This window comes from Arachis hypogaea, chromosome 12 (assembly GCF_003086295.3).
Source record: "Arachis hypogaea cultivar Tifrunner chromosome 12, arahy.Tifrunner.gnm2.J5K5, whole genome shotgun sequence".
Lineage (NCBI taxonomy): Eukaryota > Viridiplantae > Streptophyta > Magnoliopsida > Fabales > Fabaceae > Arachis > Arachis hypogaea.
This window is the reverse complement of record NC_092047.1, coordinates 106,833,519-106,855,005: the sequence shown is the minus strand read 5'-3', so window position 1 is coordinate 106,855,005 and position 21,487 is coordinate 106,833,519. Positions and strand designations below refer to the sequence as shown.

Here is a 21,487-nt window from a genome sequence, read left to right as displayed (position 1 = left end):
AATATTATTTAAATATATATTCTTTGGTATATATTTATTATTTGTATGAGTAAAATTTAATTTTATTTTTAAATAGAAAGTAAACATTTTGTTATTTATCGGATAGATTTATTTTAGAATAAAATTAAAAAAATTTGCTACTTAAAATCAATTTTGAGTTCTTCTTCACAATTATAAAAAATATTAATTTTTTTTAAAAATACTATAATTAATAATTATACTACATATACGGTGTATACAAAAAATTAAACATTAAATTAATTATTAATATAAAATATATATTAAAATATAAAATATATATTAAAAATAATTTAAATAATATATATTTATACATAAATATATCGATTGACACGATAATTAATTTTTGATATGTATATACTTTTTTAATAAATAAATCCAACCTATATTAATTGTTATAAAAAATTAAAACATATGAAAGTTAATTATTAGCAATTATCCTTGAAATGAATGTTACATAATAAACTAGGTTGTACCTAGCACCTGACTTGGGGGTTGGAGCAACACAAGTTGAAAAGGAATAGAAGGGAACAAGGGACTTTTTTGTCATTTGAAAGTGTAGATAGATAAGCCCGGCAGGTACACAACGCTCTATTTAGTCTTAAATATAAAAGATGACAAGTGATTGATAGGGGCATTTTAGTCCTTATAACAAAACACCTCACCCATCTTCCTCTCTCGTCTCCAATAAATCAATCATCAAGCAATAAATCTTCTGTTAAACCGTTATAACAAAAACAACTCACTCTTTTCCTCTTCCTCTTCCTCTTCTCTTTTCTTCTTTGGAGGACCAAAAGAGAAAAAAAAAAAAAAACAAATAATGAAGAAGCAGAAACTACTCCACCCAACTATGGACCACGGTAGAAACAACCCCTTCGATGCGTTATCGGAAGAACTCATCTTCATAATCCTCGATTTCCTCGAAAACCAACCATCTTCGCTCAAATCGTTCGCTCTTGTTTGCCGCTCTTTCCACTCACTTGAATCCCGCCACCGCCGCAACCTCCGACCACTGCGCTCCGACCACCACAACCTCACGCGCCTCCTCACGCGCTACCCGAACCTCTCCAACCTCGACCTAACCCTCTGCCCGCGCGTCACTGATCCGACGCTCAACTCGCTAGCCGGCGCGTGCGGCCACGCGCTCCGCCGACTTGATCTCTCCAGGTCGAGATTCTTCACCGCCGCGGGGCTGACGAGCGTGGTTGTCAACTGCCCGAACTTGGCGGAGCTGGATTTGTCGAACGCGACGGAACTGAGGGACGCGGCGGCGGCGGCGGTGGCGCGTGCGAAGAATTTAGAGAAGCTGTGGCTGGCTAGGTGTAAGCTCGTTACGGACATGGGGATCGGGTGTATAGCGGTGGGTTGCAGGAAGCTGAAGTTGATAAGCTTGAAATGGTGCGTTGGTGTTGGTGATTTGGGGGTTGAGTTGCTTGCGATCAAGTGCAAGGACCTTCAGAGTTTGGATCTCTCCTATTTGCCTGTGAGTTCTTGTTCTTGTTCTTGTCTCTAATTTGGTTCAATAGTTAGTATTATGATGTGTCGTCTTTATTTGTTTTTTGAAACAAAAATGGAAAATTGGTTGGTGATTGAAATTACGGGTTGGATTAATGACCTCCACATGTTTGATATTTTGATTTATTTATTTTTATGTATATTTGGAATTGGAATCCGTGAATTATTACTATTACTTGTTAATAATTGTTGATGGTGTTACCAAGTGTATTTGAAACTGAAGCAGCTCAAGTGAGGATAAGTTAGTGATGAAAAGCAAAAATAATGAATTGGTTTTCCAGTTAGTTTTTTATTGGTTTACTATGAGAAACAACAACATTAGATACCATCAATAGTATATAGCGTTTGAGCTGTTCTTTTGATATTAAATTTACTTATTACTGTTTGAATGTAGGGTCGGTTTTTCCTATTGAGTTATAGGTTTTTAGAAAGATCTGGTTGATGTTGTTTGTCTAATTTGTTTATTGTGTTGTGCAGATCACAGACAAATGCCTGCAATCAATATTTAAGTTGCAACATCTTGAAGATTTGGTCCTTGAAGGATGCTATGGCATTGATGATGACAGCCTTGCAGACGATGTCTTCAAACAAGGGTGCAGGACGCTAAAGGTATGTATTTTCTTTTAGATGGAACATTTGTTTGCATCAATTGGTGTACTATTGATTTTTCCTTCTCTTCAACTATGCACTTGTTTTCTTGATCTAACTTGCTACCTGCTGCCTTCTGCAGAAACTTGATATCAAAGGTTGTCAAAATATTAGTCATGTTGGTCTGGCCAAGTTAACAAGTATTTCTGGATGCATGGAGCAACTCATCCTGGCAGATGGCTCTCCTGTAATTGTTATATCTTGGTAAATTTTTTGTTTTCAGTACTTGGGCTCGATGGTTTCAATTGTTGCTAATTGTTGTTATTTGATTTTCCAGGTGACTGTTGCTCTTGCTGATGGTTTGAGTAAACTCTCCATGTTGCAATCAATTGTATTAGACGGCTGCCTGGTTACCTGTGCTGGATTAAGGGCCATTGGAAATTTGTGCATTTCACTTCGGGAACTAAGTCTAAGCAAATGCATGGGAGTGACGGATGAAGCTCTCTCATTTCTCGTGTCTAAACACAGAGATTTGAGGAAGCTTGATATCACGTGCTGCCGCAAGATAACTGACGTCTCCATTGCCAGCATTGCGAATTCTTGCACTAATCTCACATCTCTCAGAATGGAGTCGTGCACTCTAGTTTCACAAGAAGCATTTATCTTGATTGGACAGAAGTGCCATTCACTTCAGGAGCTTGACCTAACAGATAATGAAATTGACGATGAAGGTCTTAAGTCCATTTCTCGTTGTTCAAGACTCTCCGTCCTGAAAGTAGGAATTTGCTTGAACATAACGGACAGAGGACTCGCCTATGTCGGCATGTGCTGCTCAAATTTAAAGGAGCTGGATCTCTACAGGTTTGTGATTCAAATTTATAGGCTTTAGATTTAATGTATAATGTATGCATCCTTGGTGTTATATGACAATTTCAATTTTATGTTTTGCTTTTAATTTAAACATCATTCTTTTGCATCAAGTGAAATTGAATTAGGTTGAAAATATGCACTACATTGAAATCACATAAGATCTAGCAGAACTGGCTTCAATAAATTTTACGGGTTGCTCATTGGTTAAATAAATCTAGAATCAATTTTATCAATTGAACAGTTAACTGAAAGATCACCATGAGTTGTCACCAGGGATTTATTTTAATTTTTTCTTCTCCTTCTCAGGTCCACAGGAATAACAGATTTGGGCATTTCAGCAATTGCTCACGGTTGCCCTCGCCTTGAGACAATAAATGCAGCCTATTGTACTAGTATCAGTGATAGTGCATTGATCTCCTTGTCTAAATGTCCGAATTTGAAGACCCTTGAAATTCGTGGATGTGTTCTTGTTACATCGCTAGGTCTAACAGTTATTGCAATGAGTTGCAGACAACTACGCCGGGTAGACATCAAGAAGTGTTACAACATTGATGATAGCGGGATGATTCAGCTGGCTCATTTCTCCCAAAATCTAAGACAGGTATTTTCCTTGTTTCTCACTTCTCTATGACTCATAGAGATGCTGGAAAATCACACCTGAAGATTCTAACGTTATGTGCATTGCTGGTCTTGCAGATTAATTTGTCGTATAGTTCGGTTACAGATGTCGGGCTGCTGTCACTTGCTAGTATCAGTTCCCTACAAAGTTTTGTCCTGCTTCACCAGCAGGGCCTGGCTCCAGGAGGACTTGCTGCGGCCTTGTTGACATGCGGAGGGCTCACAAAAGTAAAGCTCCATAGTTCGACAAGATTTATGCTACCAGAGCAGCTTATAAAACACATAGAAGCACGAGGTTGTGTGTTTGAATGGAGAGACAAAGTATTTCAGGTATATATCCATGTCTGATCTCTGTCTTGAGACTTGGAGAAAATACTAATTTAGTTAAGCAAGAGTATTGATCACTGAGGTTTTTATCATATATCATGGACAGGCCGAATTGGATCCCAAGTGTTGGAAATTACAGGTAGAAGATATAATGCCACATGATTTTCACTGATGATTTGAAGTTTGCATATGGCGTTTGATATGTGAGTTTGCGAAGAATTTCACATTTTGCTCAGTCTTGGATGATTAGCAGAACTCAACCATTTCCTCCTCGTCCCTGGGCCTCCACCTCCACCACAGAGTGAAATGGATAAAAAAAGTGTGAATTTGTTTCGTCCATTGGAGGCTAGACGTCCAAGGAGGGAGGTTCAGATAGAAGCTTGAATTTTTTTTAGGTCGCAAGACTAGGGATGGAACTGGGCTACATGACGGTCTGAAAGTGAAAAGGGCTCTTGGTAGATTCACTAGATTGTTGAAGCAAAGGGACAATCCTCCCTTTTTTTTCCCCAGGCAGCAGGTTAATCAATGTGTAAAAAAACTGTTGTAAGTTGTAACTTCTTTCTTTTATTTTTGTAGTAGTAGTCCTATTGGAAATGTTTGCATGATTGCAGGGGCAATCCTTTTTTTCCCTTCAATTTTGGGTAATAATTAAATATTTTATGTCCTGTTAGTAGCAACATGAGAAATCAAATGTGTAAAAACATTGTAACTACTTTTCAACTTTCAAGTTTCAACCATTGTTTTGGGGGAAATATTGTGTGCTTATTCTTTCTTGTAAATTTAGTGAATGACTTCGGCAACATAACTTTCATGAACTTATATCTGGAATACTTTCATTCTAACAAATTTGTTTTACATTTATCTGGAGACATAAGAAAGAATTATCATAAAACAGACACAAAAATACAAAATCATAGAAAAGGGAGTGTCATTTTATGAAAAAGGACTATACTATACAAGAGCCAAATTGAGTGTTTTTAAACCGCCTTGTTTAATTGGGATAAACTATAATGAACAAATAAACAAACTAGCTTCCCATTCATTAGAATCTATCAAAATGATCCGGTAATACTTCAATACCTCCAAATTTAATTTCAATGCCATCCAGAAATCCCATATCATCATCACCATCACTGTCATTTTCATCATCATCATCATCATCATTATTTTCATCTTCTTTTTCGTCGTCTTCTACACCATCATCATAAAAAACATCATTATCCTCATCTAATAGTTCATCTTCGATTTCACGTTCTTTTGTTGATAATACCCAAGAAGGTTAGAATCTTCATCATGCAAAAAGACCCCACAACCAGGTCAATCCACGACTCTCATCCTAATCTCTCCTGACTTAAAAACGGGTTCCTACCCACTTTCTTTGGCGTGTTTCTTTTCTGTGTCGTTTGAACGACAGAGCTGCCGTTTATCGCAAAAGCAATAAAGCAAGGAGCTTTTCTAATCCGAACATAATTGTCTACATTCCGTTAAAGTAAAATGACGCTTCAACAAAATGAGTATAAAAAATCGAAGAGCACGGTGTTAAAACAACATGAAGTGAGGTTCTAGGTTCTTACCTATGAAATGGTGCAAACTTTTAAGTGGTTGATCAGGTACGTTGTTAAAGAAGAAAAATTTGTACGCAGGAAAATTAAAAGGAGCTAAAGAGAAGAATATTGCCATGGGTTCCAAACTTCCAATGCATGAAGCGAAGCATAGAGAAATACTAGATTAATAATATTATTGATGTTTTTGGTTTGTTGAGTTTATAAATGGTTTTCATAATATATATATTATGTTTTATTTCATTTAGTATTAGTTGTCTACTCATAGTGTATTTTAGTGTAAAGATATCAAATAGAATTATTAATTTAATTTAAAGAGAGAAAAAATTAAATTTATTATTACTCAAAAAATTTTACTATATATCAAATAATGTGTTTATTAATTTTTGTTTTATTGTGAAAATTATCTAAATCATAATACTAATAGTATATCATAGGATTATTATTATTATTAATGTATTAACCGTATTTCAATATTTATTATTTATATATTTAAAAATTATCTTTGAGAATTATTTATTTAATTTCATAATGAATGATATTTTTAAATTTGAATAATTTATTAATTAGTATTATATCATATATTCAATAATTTATTGAAAAAAATATTATTATAATGAATAAAAAAATAATTTGAAAAAGATTATTTAAAGAAGAAGGACAAATAAACTTCTAACCAATTTAATTTAGAGACAATTAGGTTTTGTCCATTTCTAAATTCTGACATGCGTTTTTTGTTCAGAGTTGATAGAAAAATACGAGTTAAACACTAAAGTAGTCCCTGAGATTTACAAAATGCACCGATTTGGTCTCTGACTTTCGAATTGCACTATTTATGTCCTCGACTTTGGAAAAAATGCACCTAGCTAGTCCTTTCCCCCATTTCCGTCGAAACTCCTTCCCAGCGGCAGTGATGTGGCAATGTTTTTGCCATGTTGGACTATGGAAAACGGCGTCGCATTAGGATTTGGCGCTAAAAAATGAAAACGACGCCGCTTCAAGAAGGAAGAATTACCGAAAGTTAAAACCTCCATATTCAAAGAGATTACTTTGCCACTTCATTTTCTTCATCTCGTTCGAACCGAAAGCTTCATACCCCGTGGTTCGCTAGTCCTGCTGAGGTTTTATGTGGTGACGCAAATTGGATAAGGTCGAAACCTGCTAATCGGTCGTTCAAAATTGGAGAAGGAAGGAGCAAAACTTCTTCGTAAAGCCCCCTGACACGGTAGGCATGCAGTGAATAAAATATTTTTTTTATTTATTTTTTATAGTGTTAAGGTATCCATTGTTGTGAGTTTGAGTTGGAAATTTTGTGTTGATTGATGAAAAATCATTGAATCCTATATTATTAGGTAGGGTTTCTTGCACTGGGTGGTGTGGGTTTGGATTTTGTGAATGCTCTGTTTTCACACAGAAAATGAGGGTGTTTCTAAATGGTAATGTGATGAAGTATCTGTTTTTAAACAATATTAGAATATTTTCTACTGTGGTTTCTTGATTGTATTATCAGTAGCATACATTAGATAAATTGTTATACCTGTTTTTCAGTGTAGATAGAAAAATTGCTGGATATCATGTTTCACCATGGTGGGACGTTTAAGAAGAATGATGATAGAAAATTGGTTTACTCACCTAACAACTGAAGTTGCTTAGGAGATTTAGATGAAGATACACTTGATGTTTTTTTCGTGAGAAACTATTTCAAGGAGCTGGGGTATGACAAGGTAGTTGAGTGCTGGTGGCTGGTTCTCGGCAGGAGCTTGGAGGTGGGACTGAGAGCTCTGACCAGTGATGATGAACTAAGGGAGATGTGCTTCCATGCAGAGAGAAATGATGGAGTAGTTGATGTTTACTTTGAACATGGAGTTTCCACACCTGAACTGATGGAAGGGAAAGGGGCTGTGATGTTACTTGATTATGAAGCACAAGAGGTTTGCCATGGTGACTTACAGACTAACAAGAAAACACCTATGAATAGCTCAAATCAAACCCCAGATGACAAATCAACTACAAACCCAATTCCAAATCAATCAACTGCAAACCCAATTCCTTCTACTGCAATTCTAACTCCAGCATGGCAAAAAATTGTCAAATCACTGCCGCCGGGAAGGAGTTTCGACGGAAAAAGAGGAAGGGACTAACTAGATGCATTTTTTTCCAAAGTCGAGGACATAAATAGTGTAATTGGAAAGTCAGGAATCAAATCGGTGCATTTTGTGAATCTCATGGACTACTTTGGTGTTTAACTCGAAAAATACTCATAAGGATCGCATTGTGTCATAAAAATAGAGGACAGAGACTAAAGTGTATCGTTTTTATCTTAAAGAATGTGTTGTCACTTTGAAAAATAGAGAGGACCGAGATGGTAGTTCATATAGTCAAACGAGGTGGCATTTTCGTGGTCATAAGTTAAACAAACTTTTTTTGTCAGTAACGGGCCGAAGTCCAAACAGGCCCAACAATTTTACTCTTCTTTCTTTTTTTTTCTTCTTTTCTTCTTCACATCGTTATAATCCTGTCCTTCTTCTTCATTCCCTCAACTGCATAACTTGAACCAGTGTTTCTCTCTACTTCGCTTCATGCATTGGAAGCCATGGCAATATTTTTCTCTGTAGATCCTTATTTTCCTACATCCAAATTTTTCTTCTTTAACAACGCACTTCATCAACCACTTAAGAGTTTATCGCACTGTGCTCTTCGATTTTTTATACTTATTTAGCTAAAGCGTCATTTTACATTAATGGAGTGTAGATAATTGTGTTCGGACTAGAAAAGTTCCTTACTTGATTGCTCTTGCAATAAACGACAACTACGCCATTCAAACGACACAAAAAAGAAACACGCCAAGGAAAGAGGGTAGGAACCCATTTTTGAGTGAGTGGAGAGACGAGGATGAGAGTCGTGGACCAATTTGCCCTGGTTGTGGGGTCTTCATGCAAGATTAAGACTATTCTTTCTAATTTGTTCTTGCAACTTTGATAAGTTGTGGTTGTCTACTTTGAAAATTTGTGACTCTATTTGAAAATTTTTGTTTGAAATTTGTTGAGTGTTGTTTTAATTATCTAATTTTTTAATGTTCACTGTTTTAATAATTTAATTTGAGTTTGTGGTATGATGTTCTAATTTATGTTGTTTTAAATTTATTGTTCTAATTTATGTCTTAATTTTGTTAGGCAAGGATGGCTTAATTTTATGTTGTCTTGTTTTTTGAATAAAAGCTAAATCCTTTCGTTGATTTTTATTTTATCATGGTAGTATAAGATGCATAAAAATATATACAAGTTCTTTTCACTGCATAATACTGGTTCTTTTCACTGTAAAAAGCGAAAAATCGAACCAAATTACAATTGGTTTGGTTTGGATGGTGTTCGGTAGGCCGGGTACCGGACGGTTCGGGTTAAGACCCTGAGGTCAACGTTTCGGATGGTGGAGGGGCTCGTCTGGTCGTGGTTTCCTGGTCCCGAGTGGGCGAGATCCCGAGCACTTTGTACGGAGAGGGGGGTGCCACCTGCAAAGACACTCCGACGCTCTTGTCAGAATATGTGCAGGCGGAAAGGAGGTGGTGTAAGAATGTGACGTACCTTGGGGGGAGAGCCAACCTCCCCCTTATATACATGTCAGTAGTGGGCCCTTCCAGTGGGCAAGCCCATACCCTCAAAGGTGTTGTCCCACGGCTGTGTGCGAGCCGTACGGGACGCGTGTCCGGGTCGGGTGGAGGACGCACCACTGGGCCGGCGAGAACTCGGGTCGGATTGACCCGCGCGAGTTTTGGGCCAGGCCGTAACAGTGCCCCCGACGCGTCAGCGATGGCCGTGGAGGCCATTGGTGGCGCGTGATGTTTACACTCGTGCGTTGTCGTTGGGTCGGCTGATCGTGGAAGGGACGCGTCTCTTGTGCGCGTGTCTCTTGATCTGCTGTGGCATCTGTTTGCCGTTTCGTTCTCCGCGCTGGGCATTTAATGCTCATAATGATTTGAAAAAATCCGTGCGCAAAGACTATCTTGCCCCTGCTCCCTTTCGCGCTTTTGGGGGTGGTTTTTAAACAGTTTTCTCCCTATCCACCTCCCACTCCTATCATTTCCAACTCCTTCTCTCCCTAATCATCCAAAGCTTCCTGCGCGAACTCCTTCCTGCTTCAACTTCCAGCCCAGATCTCCTTCATCGTTCCAGGTAATCTTCTGGTTTCTCTCTTCTGGTATCTGCGTTATGCTCTGTTGTTGTGTGATTTGTTGTTTGCATCTACTGCATGGCTGGTTTTATTTTTGTTAAGAGGTTTTTGTAGTGTTGGGATAGGTGAGTTAGGGAAGGGGTACCATTCCAGGATAGGCCTTTTTGGGTGATTTTGTGAGGTAGGTGTAGTTTCTAGTCGTATATGGTTATGATTGAGTTGAAAAGGTATAGTTTCTGAGAATTTTTCGGGCTCCCGGCCTCATAGACTAACGGAGTGGTACCCCGCTGTAGGTATGCCTCGCGTTGTCTCCCGGTCTTCCGGATCTGCTGCGGCTTACGACCCGTATGCTTGGGTGACCGACGATATAAGGAGTTCACCCAACCAGATGGACTTGGGGGAGCTGACGGAGTTCCGGCAAGCCGGCTACTTGTGTGGGGGTACTGATGAGGAGGCCAACTATGAGGCCATTGTCCCGCTTCCTCATGAGCGTATTTACGAGCTCAATTTTCATTCTCCTCGCGTCCCCGATTGGATCTGGTTTTATAAATCCATGTTCACACAAGTTGGTGTTCGGATACCGTTCTCCGATTTTCAAATGGCGCTGCTGAACCGGATATCCGTCCCCCCGTCTCAACTTCATCCGAACAGCTGGGCTTCGATCCGCTGTTTCGAGATGGTCTGCGAGTACTTAGAGCTACCGGCGTCGGTGGACGTTTTTCTCTTTTATTTCAACCTTACCAACCCCTCCAAACAGGGGAAAGCAAGAAAAGGGTTTCTTTCTTTCCGTGCTGCCCAGGGTAGGAAGATTTTTAGCCTTTTTGAGGATTCCTACCATGGTTTTAAGGATAAGTATTTCAAGGTTCGTCCCGTCAAGGGTCGCCACCCCTTCTGGTTGTCGTTAGAGGGGGAGCGCCTTATCCAGACTTACTGGAGCTTCGGCGCGGGGTCGAATCCTTTTGTGAAAGTATCGTACAAGAGGTTGTCGGCTGTAGATAAGAATATAGCGAACGTTCTTCTTGCTATCTTTGAAAAGAATCCTGTGAATCCCCACCTTCTTATGGGTGAACGGGAGGCCGGCCGGAGCTATATTCGTGAGTTACTTTTCTTATTTGTCTATGTTTCTTTGTCGTTGTTCTTCTTATTTCCGGTTTGACGACTAACGTTCTTGTTGTTTATTCGCAGTGGAAATGTCTGCCACCGTGACCGGTCTAGATCTGATGAAGACCTTCTTTGAGGCTAGTGATGATGAGAATGCCGAGGAGAAGGACGCCGGCAAGTCGGAGGGTCCGTCAGGGGAAAAAGAGGGCCAGGCTTCCCCTGCCCAGGATACCGAGACGTCGGGAAAGCAGGGCTTAGGGGGTCCGGCTTCCCCTGCCCATGAGGAAGGACCTGCTGACGGGAAGGCGACCCTCTCCCCTCATCCGGATAGCGACGTGGAGCTTATCCACACCCCTAAGAAACGAAAGATGTCTTCCAGCCCGGAGGGGGTCCTAACCGTAATGGAGAGGAATTTTGATGCTTCCAAGTTCATTGACTCCCAGCTGATACCTGGGACAGAAGAGCATTTTCATGCAACCGAGCTGTCCGGGCAGGCGAGGTGGATGTATCGCACCTTGCTTCGCGGGGCCGTGATAGCTCGGAAGGCCGAGTTTGAGCTATCTGGTATGGAGGCGCTTCGGAGGAAGCTTGAGTCTTCTGTTAAGGCGAATAATGACTTTAAGGCTCAAGTTGAGCTCCTCCAGGGTCAGCTGTCCGAGATGGGGGGAAAGCTTAATGCTGCTGAGGAGAAGTCGTCGTTTGTTGCGGAGAGGCTAAAGGCGTCCGATGAGACCGTGGCTCGGCTTCTTGAGCGTGAGATGACATTGGAAGGTCAACTGAACGCCGCTTAGGGTCGAGTTGTCGCTTTGGAAAAGGAGCGGGAGCAGGCCATCTCGGAGGCGAAAGCCGCTAAGGCAGAGGCCGTTGATATTAGGAAGAAGCTTAAGGTGGCCAAGGAGCAAGGGAAGAATGCCATCTTGATGACCGAAGATGCCCTGAAGGCCCAGCTGAAGATTGCTGCTCCTGATTTCGAGACGTCGTCAATTGGTGTTTTCAAGACTATCCAGGACGGGAAAATTGTCGATATGCCGAGGAAGTGAAGTCTCGTAACTTAGGATATTTTGTAATGCATTTGTTGAACAACTTGTTGATACTTTGTCGTTTTGTTTGCCTTGAACAATTTTACTTGTCCGTTCCGTATTTTGACGCTTTATAATCTATCGTCGTTTGATTGCTACAATTTTTGCTTGTTTCATTATTTTGTCGTGTTGTCGTTTTCGTGTTACCGTTTATTCTGGGCGGGCTTATATCTTGTGCCCGTCTTGCCGTTTTCGCATTTGGTAGCAGTTCGGACCGATTCGGTCGCGTAGTCGTCGAACTGGTTGAGGCCTATGAGCCGTCTGGCTCCCGGGGTGATCAGTCCCGGGGTGCCGTTTTAGATTTTGGTCACGAGGAGCAGATATGAAGTAAGAAAGTTTTAACAAGTAAAAAATTTGAACAAGTGAAAATTACTCGTCAGTTGGGTAAGTATTTGACAAAGTAAATAAACAAGTTGAATTAACATGTGGATGGGGCGAATACTAACTATCTGGCTAGGCTCCCTGGTCGGTGAGCCGGTGTGTCAGGAGTAGAACCTCTTTAGGTTACTTGCGTTCCATGTTCTGGGTATTTCCTTGCCGTCAAGTTTTTCGAGTTTGTAAGCGCCCTTGCCGAGTGCCTCCCTTACCCTGTAGGGACCTTCCCAATTTGCCGCCAGCTTGCCTTCTCCTGGGGTCGGGACGCCGATGTCGCTGCGTCGCAGGACGAGGTCCCTTTCTTCGAAGTCTCGTTTGAGGACTTTTGCGTTGTAACGTAGGGCTATTCTTTGTTTCAGCGCCGTTTCTGTTAGGTGAGCCATCTCCCTTGTTTCTTCGATCAGGTCTTTCTCAATCGCTTCGCTCATGCCCGCGAGGAGTAGTCGGGGGCTTGGTTCGCCGATTTCGACTGGTATTACCGCGTCGACCCCGTAGGTTAGGCGAAAGGGGGTTTCCCCCGTGGCGCTTTGCTCGGTTGTCCGGTAGGACCATAAGACGGAGGGGAGTTCGTCGGCCCAGTTTTCCTTCTTACTGTCTAGGCGCTTCTTTAGACCAAGAAGGATGACTTTGTTTGCGGCCTCTACCTGCCCGTTTGTTTGGGGGTGTTCTACTGAGGAGAACTTTTGCTTTATCCCCAGGCCGGAGAGAAATTCCATGAACTTCTTGTCGGTGAAATGGGTCCCATTGTCCGAGATAACGACCTCTGGGATGCCGAAACGGGTTATCACCTGCCTCCACATGAACTTCCGGCAGTTGGAGGACGATATCGTGGCTAGTGGTTCAGCCTCTACCCATTTGGTATAGTAGTCAATGGCTACAATGAGGTATTTGACTTGTCCTGGGCCGACTGGAAAGGGTCCCAGGAGGTCGACTCCCCATTGTGAAAAAGGACGTGTAGTCGTTAGCGAGCTTAGCTCGGAGGCTGGCGCCTTGTGGAAGTTGGCGTTTTGTTGACACTTTGTGCATTTTGTGACAAATTCCTTCGAGTCCTTCATCATTGTTGGCCAGTAGTATCCTGCTCGGATGAGCTTCCTTGCCAGGGCTTTGCCCCCGATGTGATGTCCGCAACACCCTTCGTGGACTTCTCTAAGCACGTAGTCCGTTTGGTCGGGGTGCAGACACTTCAATAGGGGCTGGCTGAGTCCCTTTTTGAATAATTGTCCCTGTATGATTGCGTATCTGGCCGCCTCCCTTCTTAAAGCTTTGGCCGCCTTCTCATCTTCAGGCAACTTGCCGAGTTCCAGGAAGTTGGTAATGGGGTCCAGCCATGAGGGGCTCGACTCCGTCAGGTGGAGGGCGACCGTCGGTTCCTTCACCATGCCCTGGATGAGCGACCGGTTACCCGATCCTGGCTTTGTGCTCGCGAGCTTCGACAAAAGGTCTGCTCGTGTGTTCTTTTCTCTTGGAACGTGCTGGATAATGACCTCCTGGAACTGGCTTGTCATTTGCTTAACCTTTTCCAAGTACTTTTGGAGGAGGGGGTCCCGGGCTTGGTAGCTCCCGTTTATCTGCGAGGTGACGACTTGGGAGTCGCTGCATACTTCGACTCTCGTCGCCCCGACTTCCCGAGCCAGCATTAGTCCGCCTAGGAGAGCCTCGTATTCTGCTTGGTTGTTCGACACGGGGAACTCGAACTTGGTCGATTGCTCATAGATGACCCCTGCTGGGCTTTCCAAGATGACCCCTGCTCCCCCGGACGTTTGGTTGGAGGCTCCGTCCACATGAAGCCTCCACCGTGTGCCCGCTTCCTCGGGAGGGTCGCTTGTTACTTCCACCAAGAAGTCTGCCATCGCTTGGGCCTTAATTGCGTGTCGCGGCTCGTACTGTAGGTCATATTGTGAGAGCTCGATGGCCCAGGTCATCATCCTACCAGCCAAATCAGGTTTTTGTAGTATTTGCCGAATCGCCTGATCTGTCCTCACGACTATACGATGACTCTGGAAGTATTGTCTTAACCTTCGGGAGGATACTAGGAGCGCCAGCGCCAGTCTTTCCAGTTTACTGTACCTCAGCTCTGGTCCTTGGAGTGCCCTGCTCACGAAGTAGACGGGCTGTTGTGTCCTTGCTTCTTCTGTAACAAGGACCGCGGCAAGCGCTTCCTCGGTTACTGATAGATAGAGGTAGAGCGGTTCTCCGGCTCTGGGTTTCCCGAGGACTGGTGGTGCCGCCAAGATTTGCTTGAAGTGGTTGAATGCCTCTTCGCACGCTGGTGTCCATTCGAACGTCATTCCCTTTCTCATTAAGTTGAAGAAAGGTATGGCCCTTGCCGCCGATGCGCCGAGGAAACGGGACAAAGCTGTCAATCTCCCAGCAAGTCTCTGGACGTCTTTGATGCAACCCGGACTCTTCATTTGAAGGACCGCTTGGCATTTTTCGGGATTGGCTTCCACTCCTCTTTGGGTGATCATAAAGCCTAGGAACTTTCCGGCCTCCATGGCGAACGCGCATTTGAGTGGATTAAGCCTCATGCCGTGTTGTCGTAGGGACGAGAAAACGTCGTTAAGGTCACTCAGGAGATCGTCAGGTCGGGCGGTCTTTGCGAGTATGTCATCTACATAAACTTCCACTGTTTTGCCCAGGAGTTCGATGAATATCTTATTCATCAACCTTTGGTATGTGGCTCCTGCGTTTTTTAGGCCAAATGGCATTACCTTGTAACAATAGATGCCCCATGGCGTTATGAACGCCGTTTTTTCCTCGTCGGGTCGGTGCATCGGTATCTGATTGTACCCTGAATAGGCGTCCATGAAACTCAGATATCTGTACCCTGCCGCTGCGTCGACGAGCGTATCAATATTAGGTAGGGGGTAGCAGTCCTTGGGACAAGCCTTGTTGAGGTCAGAGTAGTCTACGCACATTCTCCACCTCCCGTTGTGTTTTTTAACCAGAACCACATTCGACAACCAAGTCGAGTAATCCAATTCCCGGATGAATCCTGCTTCTAAGAGGCTGGCCGTTTGCTTGGCTACCTCGTCTGCCCTTTCCTGCGACATTTTCCTCCTTCTCTGGGCCACTGGTTTGGCTCCTGCCTTTACGGCCAGGTGATGCGACATGAGCTGGGGGTCTATCCCCGGCATGTCGGCAGGCGTCCAGGCAAAGAGGTCGGCGTTAGCCCTGATCATCTCCATCAAAGGCTCCTTTATTTCGTGCGGGAGGTTTCTGTTTATGAATGTGAACTTATCGTGCTCCTCGCCGACTCTGAACTTTTCCAAGTCTCCTTCTGGCTCTGGTCTGGGTTTGTCGTCTACCCTGGCGTCCAGGTCGGCCAGGAAAACCCCTGACGCCTCCTTGGATTTTTTCCTGAGAGAAAGGCTGGCATGGTCGCAAGCGACCGCCGTTTCCAAGTCGCCCCGGAGGGATCCCACGGATCCGTCATCGGTGATGAACTTCATCACCAGTAGTTTCGTACTGATAGCTGCCCCCAGGTCGTTAATGGTCTTTCTCCCCAGGATGATGTTATAGGCCGTCGAATCTCGTAATATTACAAAGTCTGCCATGATTGTCCTTCGTCTCTGCCCTTGTCCCACAGAGGTCGGGAGTGTGATGATTCCGTCTGGCTTGATGAAGTGGTCTCCTAACCCTACCACACCGTGCTGGTGGGTCGTCAGGTCGGAATCTCTCAGTCCCAGGGCATCGAAAACGTTTCGGAACATGATGTTTGAGTCTGCCCCCGTGTCTACCAGGATTCGTTTGACGAGGCCAGTTCCGACCCTAGCCGTGATGACCATGGGCGGACTTTCCGGGACTTCGTCAAACCATTGGTCCTCCGGGCCGAAAGAGATAGGTGGGAGACCCTTAAGACTTCTAACAGGTGGGGTGGAGACCGCTAAGACCTTGGCATCTTTCTTCTGCGCCGATTTCGACCTCGGGCGGTATTCCTGGCCGTCACCACGTTTACCACTGTGAGACCGTGATCGTCACCCTCTGGCTCCTGTCGTCGTCTTGTTGGTCGGGGTCTATCCTCGTTGTCGTTGTCCCGGTTGCGTCTCCTTGGTTCCCTTATAAGGTGGGAGAAGTCGGCGAGTTTGCCGTCCCTGATAGCTTGCTCGAGGGCATTCTTTAGGTCAAAGCAGTCTTGGGTCTTGTGCCCGTAACCCTTGTGGTACTCGCAGTAGAGGTTCTTGTTTCCTCCCGTCCTGTCCTTCAGTGGTCGGGGCTTCGACAGTATCCCCTTTTCTGCTATCTGTTGGAAAACTTCAGTGATCGATGCCGTGAGGGGGGTGTAGTTGGTGAACTTCCCAACTCGGGGGAATGGTTTGGATGGTTTACTCGGACCGCCGTCCTTGGCGTGTTCCTTTGGTCTTTCTCTGGCTTCGAAGTGCCGGGGTTGGTTGTAGGCGGGCTGCCGTTTATTGGCAGCCACAACCCGGCTGACTTCCTCGTCATTAATGTATTCTTTGGCCACGCCCTGGATCTCTTGCATTGTCCAGACGGGCTTCGTGGTGAGGTGTTTCCTGAAATCCTCATTCGAGAGCCCGTTCGTTAAGCACAAACTTGCCACTGAGTCCGTCAGACCGTCAATTTCCAAGCACTCGTCGTTAAAACGGTCCAGGTACTTCCTGGTCGGCTCTCCGGGTCTCTGGGTCACCCCCAGTAAATTGATTGGGTGTTTGGCTTTGACAATCCTGGTTGTGAACTGAGCCAAGAAGGCGTGGCTGATGTCGGAAAATTGGGTCACTGAGCCTTGTGGGAGGTTGTTAAACCACCGTATTGCTGGGCCCGCTAAGGTGACGGGGAAAGCGCGACATCTGACCTCATCTCCCACCCCTTCTAGGTTCATCCTGGCCTCAAAGGCCGTCAAGTGTTCCAGGGGGTCTTGCGTTCCGTCATACTTCATGTCTGTCGGCTTGTCGAAGTGTTTTGGTAGTCGGACCTCGAGTACAGAGCGGTGGAAAGGGGTCGCTCCTATTATGACGGGTCCTCGGGCATTTCTTCTCGACTCATTGTTCTCGCGGTGGGCTTCCTCGTCGCCTCTGTTGGACGCGCGCCGCCTTTCGTGTCGGGCGTAGATAATGGGGTCGCGACTTCTTCTTCTGGGGCGTACCCGTTCCTCAGTGCTCTCCGACTCGTGTTGGGGGCTCGGCGTGCGCCTCGAGCGGCTCCTTGAGCGGGAACGGGTGGGGCTCCGCTCTGGGGAGCGTTGGTCGCGCTCTCTTTCTGCTAGCCTACGCTCTAAGTCCTGCATTCTGTGGCGTAGTTCCTGCATTATCCTGGCATGGTTATCACCCGTCCCCCCGAAGGGGCGTCTTTCGTGAGTCTGCGTTGCATCCCTCGGGGGCGACCGTTGCTGTCGCCGGGATTCCATCGCGACGGCGCCTCCCCCGAGCGCGGGAGGCGCTACCTCGGAACCTGTCCCAGTCTGGACCAGCACGAAGTCCATGGACGAGTCCGAGTCCCCACAGACGGCGCCAATGTTCGGTAGGCCGGGTACCGGACGGTTCGGGTTAAGACCCTGAGGTCAACGTTTCGGATGGTGGAGGGGCTCGTCTGGTCGTGGTTTCCTGGTCCCGAGTGGGCGAGATCCCGAGCACTTTGTACGGAGAGGGGGGTGCCACCTGCAAAGACACTCCGACGCTCTTGTCAGAATATGTGCAGGCGGAAAGGAGGTGGTGTAAGAATGTGACGTACCTTGGGGGGAGAGCCAACCTCCCCCTTATATACATGTCAGTAGTGGGCCCTTCCAGTGGGCAGGCCCATACCCTCAAAGGTGTTGTCCCACGGCTGTGTGCGAGCCGTACGGGACGCGTGTCCGGGTCGGGTGGAGGACGCACCACTGGGCCGGCGAGAACTCGGGTCGGGTTGACCCGCGCGAGTTTTGGGCCAGGCCGTAACAGATGGTTTCATAAAAAAAGAAACCAAATCGCAAACTAAACACCCCTTACATACAAACTTCATACATACTACAAAATCAATAAATGTAACACTTAAACAAGGGTTACATTTATCTCTACTTTCTATCTATAAATTGGAAGGGCACCCCTACATACAAACTACATACATACTACAAAATCAATTAACATAACATTTAAACAAGAAGGGTTACATTTATCTCTACTTTCTCTATTTATAAATTGGAAGTTGGTTCTCACACCAACTAGCAAAGAGAAGACCGGCACAAAAAACTTCTAGCTAAAAACATGTTATTGTCTCTGCAACATGTCAAATTCAGTTACATCTTCTATTTTCACCTGAAAGTACTCTTGCAATGATATTAAAAATTTCTGCTCAAGGTGATAGTTCGAAACCTGCCCCCACAAAATCTGTATCTTGATCATCAAGTTTTTGTCTTTTTTTGAGCTTCAAGTTTGGTTTGGTTGCCAATAGCATCAGAGATGGCTCTTGTTAACCAAAACCAGGTTTCTCGAGGGACCGGGCCTGGTCAAGGACCAATGGCTCTCTTAAGGTTACTTCAACACCATCAAAGGTCCACAGTTTCATGGTTGCTTCCCCTTTGAGGCACAGAGAATACCAACCTAAGCCAGCTATCGCTATGTCAATACTGTTGACCTCCCAACTAGTTCCAGATACCTTAATTTCCATTTCTTGCCATGTGCCTAAGTCAGCAGCGCGTTTATTGCCAATGGGAGGCTGAAATAAGATGCAAATAGAAATGATGTTAGAGCAAAATTAGATATCATGTATTTTAGGGGAAGAGAGAATAGATTATATTTAGTAATACCTCAAATCAGTCTCCAAGTAATTTCTAGACGAACACTTTAGCTCCTAACAAATTTTAGTTACCATATCAGATCTCAACCTTTTGTTTTGTTAGACAACTTACTCACCTGTCCGATTTTGTATAAATCCCTATCATTATTTAATAAGATATAAAAATTCTTTGAACATTGATTTAGGATATTACCCTTGTTTTTGTTACATGTTTGGACAAAAATGTATTTAAATGCAAATTATATCTACATACATTGATATAAAGAAGGAAACAACGTAATGGATATACTATGCACATGAAATGCTGTTTTATTTCCAAAAGAATTTGATATATAGAATTAGGTATGTTTCCATAGATTATTTGCTTCGTAACTCTAAATTTTTAAATTCTCAAGTGAGACTTTTCTTCATCTTCAACACACTCTTTTCCAACTAATTGATTATTATTTCGATCTATCAAGTCCCATTATCAAATCCGATTCCACACTACAACAAATATGGTAGCTTTTCATCCCGTTTCTAACCAAAGGGTTGTTTCTGGATTATAAAGTACATTTCTTTGACAAATAAAGTCAAAATGTCTCTCTACCTTTCCTTTTTATAATCTAACAAAATCAACTGAAAAGTAACATAAAAGAGCAATTAATCAAATGAAAAACATATTTGAAGCTCAGGTAAAATGCAAATTTAAACCTTAATACTAAAATGATTTATATAGTCATGTTTAGATTTGTGGAAAAAAAAAAGAAAATGCTTACCTGCAACCTGACACCAACATGATTACCCCAAACCTCTTCAGCATTTTCTACTTTTCCCATGTGAAGAGAAACATTTTGGTGATGCCCAAACTGTTACATATATTGTTTCAATAGAGGCTTTAATAAAGTCAATTCTTGTCAAGCCACCAATGTGCACTGCCTGCCCTACCTGTAAGTTAAAACCAGTATGTAAAGTTCCAAACCACATCTTTATTTCTGAAATTTACATACCGACACCAAAGAAATTGCTATCTCGATTTATTAACTGGAGTTTCCATTTATTAGGGGAAATAAAGAAAACAAAACTATTGTCCATTTCTGATAGCCCTTAATGGATAAACAATGTGCATAAAGGATACATATAATCTACATAATAAAAAAGGCTTAATGACAACTTAGAGAGAAGCAATAGCAGTAAGCCATTAAATAACTTGCCTTGATTCTATATGATCGAGGCCGAAGTTCCTTTCGTATCTCAACCATCTTTTGCTCTTCCCTGTTCAATCTCATCGACATTAAATAGGGATGCAGGAGCCCTGGAGTGTCAAACATCTTAGTCTTAGCTGACAAAAAATTGTATTCAAGTTCTATGTTTTGGATTCTTGACGAACCCTAAACTTATTCCTATGATTATCAAACTACATAGTCACAATGAAAAAGCTTTAATTCATGGATGATTTGGAAGTTCTAAATTGCAATTGCCTAGATCTTGTTTTTCATACTTGTTTAACTTTGAACAGGGAGAACCACAAAGGAAGCAGGACACATTTACAATCCTTGAATCTGGCATGCTAGTTGATTTTCATCGCCGATGACAAATACAACAAATTTTTAAGATCCGTATGTCCGCAAATTTTTAAGATCCGTATCGCCGATAGCCCCAAAAAGAGGACAAATATCCATTGAAGAAGGATGAAAATTGCAAAGAGGAGGTGAAGAAATCAGAAATCCGCGGAAGAATAGCGAAAAAAATTTGGACCATTTCTCGATTTGTGCGTGTCATCCTTGCGCAGGGGCCATGCTAGTCTTCTCTGTATCGTTCCAATTTTATCAGATGTCCCCGAAGGGACAAGCCTTTGGTTGCACCTCTCGTATATAACACACGTGTTTCTTAAATCTTCAGCCGATGTGAGACTTCTTTGCCATTGAAACCAGATGAAGAATAGTGGAATACCAACAAGTTCTCACTTCTCAGTTCTCACCCTCGCTTGATGGAAAATGAAGGAGAAGAAACATTTTTTTTTATTGTTTTCTTTGGCGGTGTGGCTAAATGGTCATTAACGAGGAACTTCTGGCTTCAACGTGCATAGATCATAGGCCTTTTAGCCTTTTCAGACTCTTCTCTTGTCTAGGCCTGCCATGACTTGACTTGACATATCACTATTCACACCTCATGGATTATTCATTACTATTTACTAGTAATATTTACTTATGCTTCTTTTATTCTTCCTGCTCTCAATTTGTATGAATAAACAAGATAAATAAGTAACAATAGTGATTAATCACTTTGCAATGTTTACGCGACTAGTCATGACATGACATGCTCTTTATGGAAGTCTCTTCATTTGCAGGAGTGACAACACAAATTCTCACCCCTTGATTAAAGGACCAAATACCACAATCACTAGTTTTACTGTTACATTAACCTGACTATAGTAAGTTGAAAATAACATTCATAGTGTCATTAGACTCTCTACATTCTAGTTACGAAAAAAAAAAAAGACTCATTACATTCTACTTTCACTTGGTTTATTATTTGTTTCACTTCCCAAGTAGAGTG

At 43.3% G+C, this 21,487-nt stretch overlaps 2 protein-coding genes and 1 non-coding gene across 4 annotated transcripts; 1 reads left to right on the top strand and 2 right to left on the bottom strand.

The window, feature by feature from the left end:
* Positions 1 to 509: 509 nt before the first annotated feature.
* LOC112728096 (F-box/LRR-repeat protein 3) lies at positions 510 to 4,688 on the top strand. The gene is made up of 7 exons (XM_025778081.3): positions 510 to 1,501; positions 2,011 to 2,142; positions 2,264 to 2,368; positions 2,459 to 2,982; positions 3,298 to 3,592; positions 3,688 to 3,939; positions 4,043 to 4,688. The coding sequence occupies exons 1-7, from the start codon at positions 839 to 841 to the stop codon at positions 4,106 to 4,108; spliced, it is 2,037 nt and encodes a 678-aa protein (XP_025633866.1). The 5' UTR covers positions 510 to 838; the 3' UTR covers positions 4,109 to 4,688.
* A 13,591-nt stretch (positions 4,689 to 18,279) lies between these two features.
* Positions 18,280 to 21,158, bottom strand: LOC112728095 (GTP-binding protein BRASSINAZOLE INSENSITIVE PALE GREEN 2, chloroplastic-like). 2 transcript variants are annotated; one of them, XM_029290820.2, is made up of 4 exons: positions 20,430 to 21,158; positions 20,143 to 20,243; positions 19,708 to 19,876; positions 18,280 to 18,868 (listed from the first exon to the last, which is right to left on the bottom strand). In XM_029290820.2, the coding sequence occupies exons 3-4, from the start codon at positions 19,765 to 19,767 to the stop codon at positions 18,623 to 18,625; spliced, it is 306 nt and encodes a 101-aa protein (XP_029146653.1). In that variant the 5' UTR covers positions 19,768 to 19,876; positions 20,143 to 20,243; positions 20,430 to 21,158; the 3' UTR covers positions 18,280 to 18,622. The 2 variants fall into 2 exon arrangements, with proteins under 2 accessions (XP_029146653.1, XP_072065747.1); XM_072209646.1 differs by having other exon boundaries at positions 19,708 to 19,872; positions 20,139 to 20,243; positions 20,430 to 21,046.
* LOC112731922 (U6 spliceosomal RNA) lies at positions 20,675 to 20,777 on the bottom strand. Its single transcript, XR_003167671.1, has one exon. It is a non-coding gene; the product is annotated as a U6 spliceosomal RNA (small nuclear RNA).
* Positions 21,159 to 21,487: the final 329 nt, after the last annotated feature.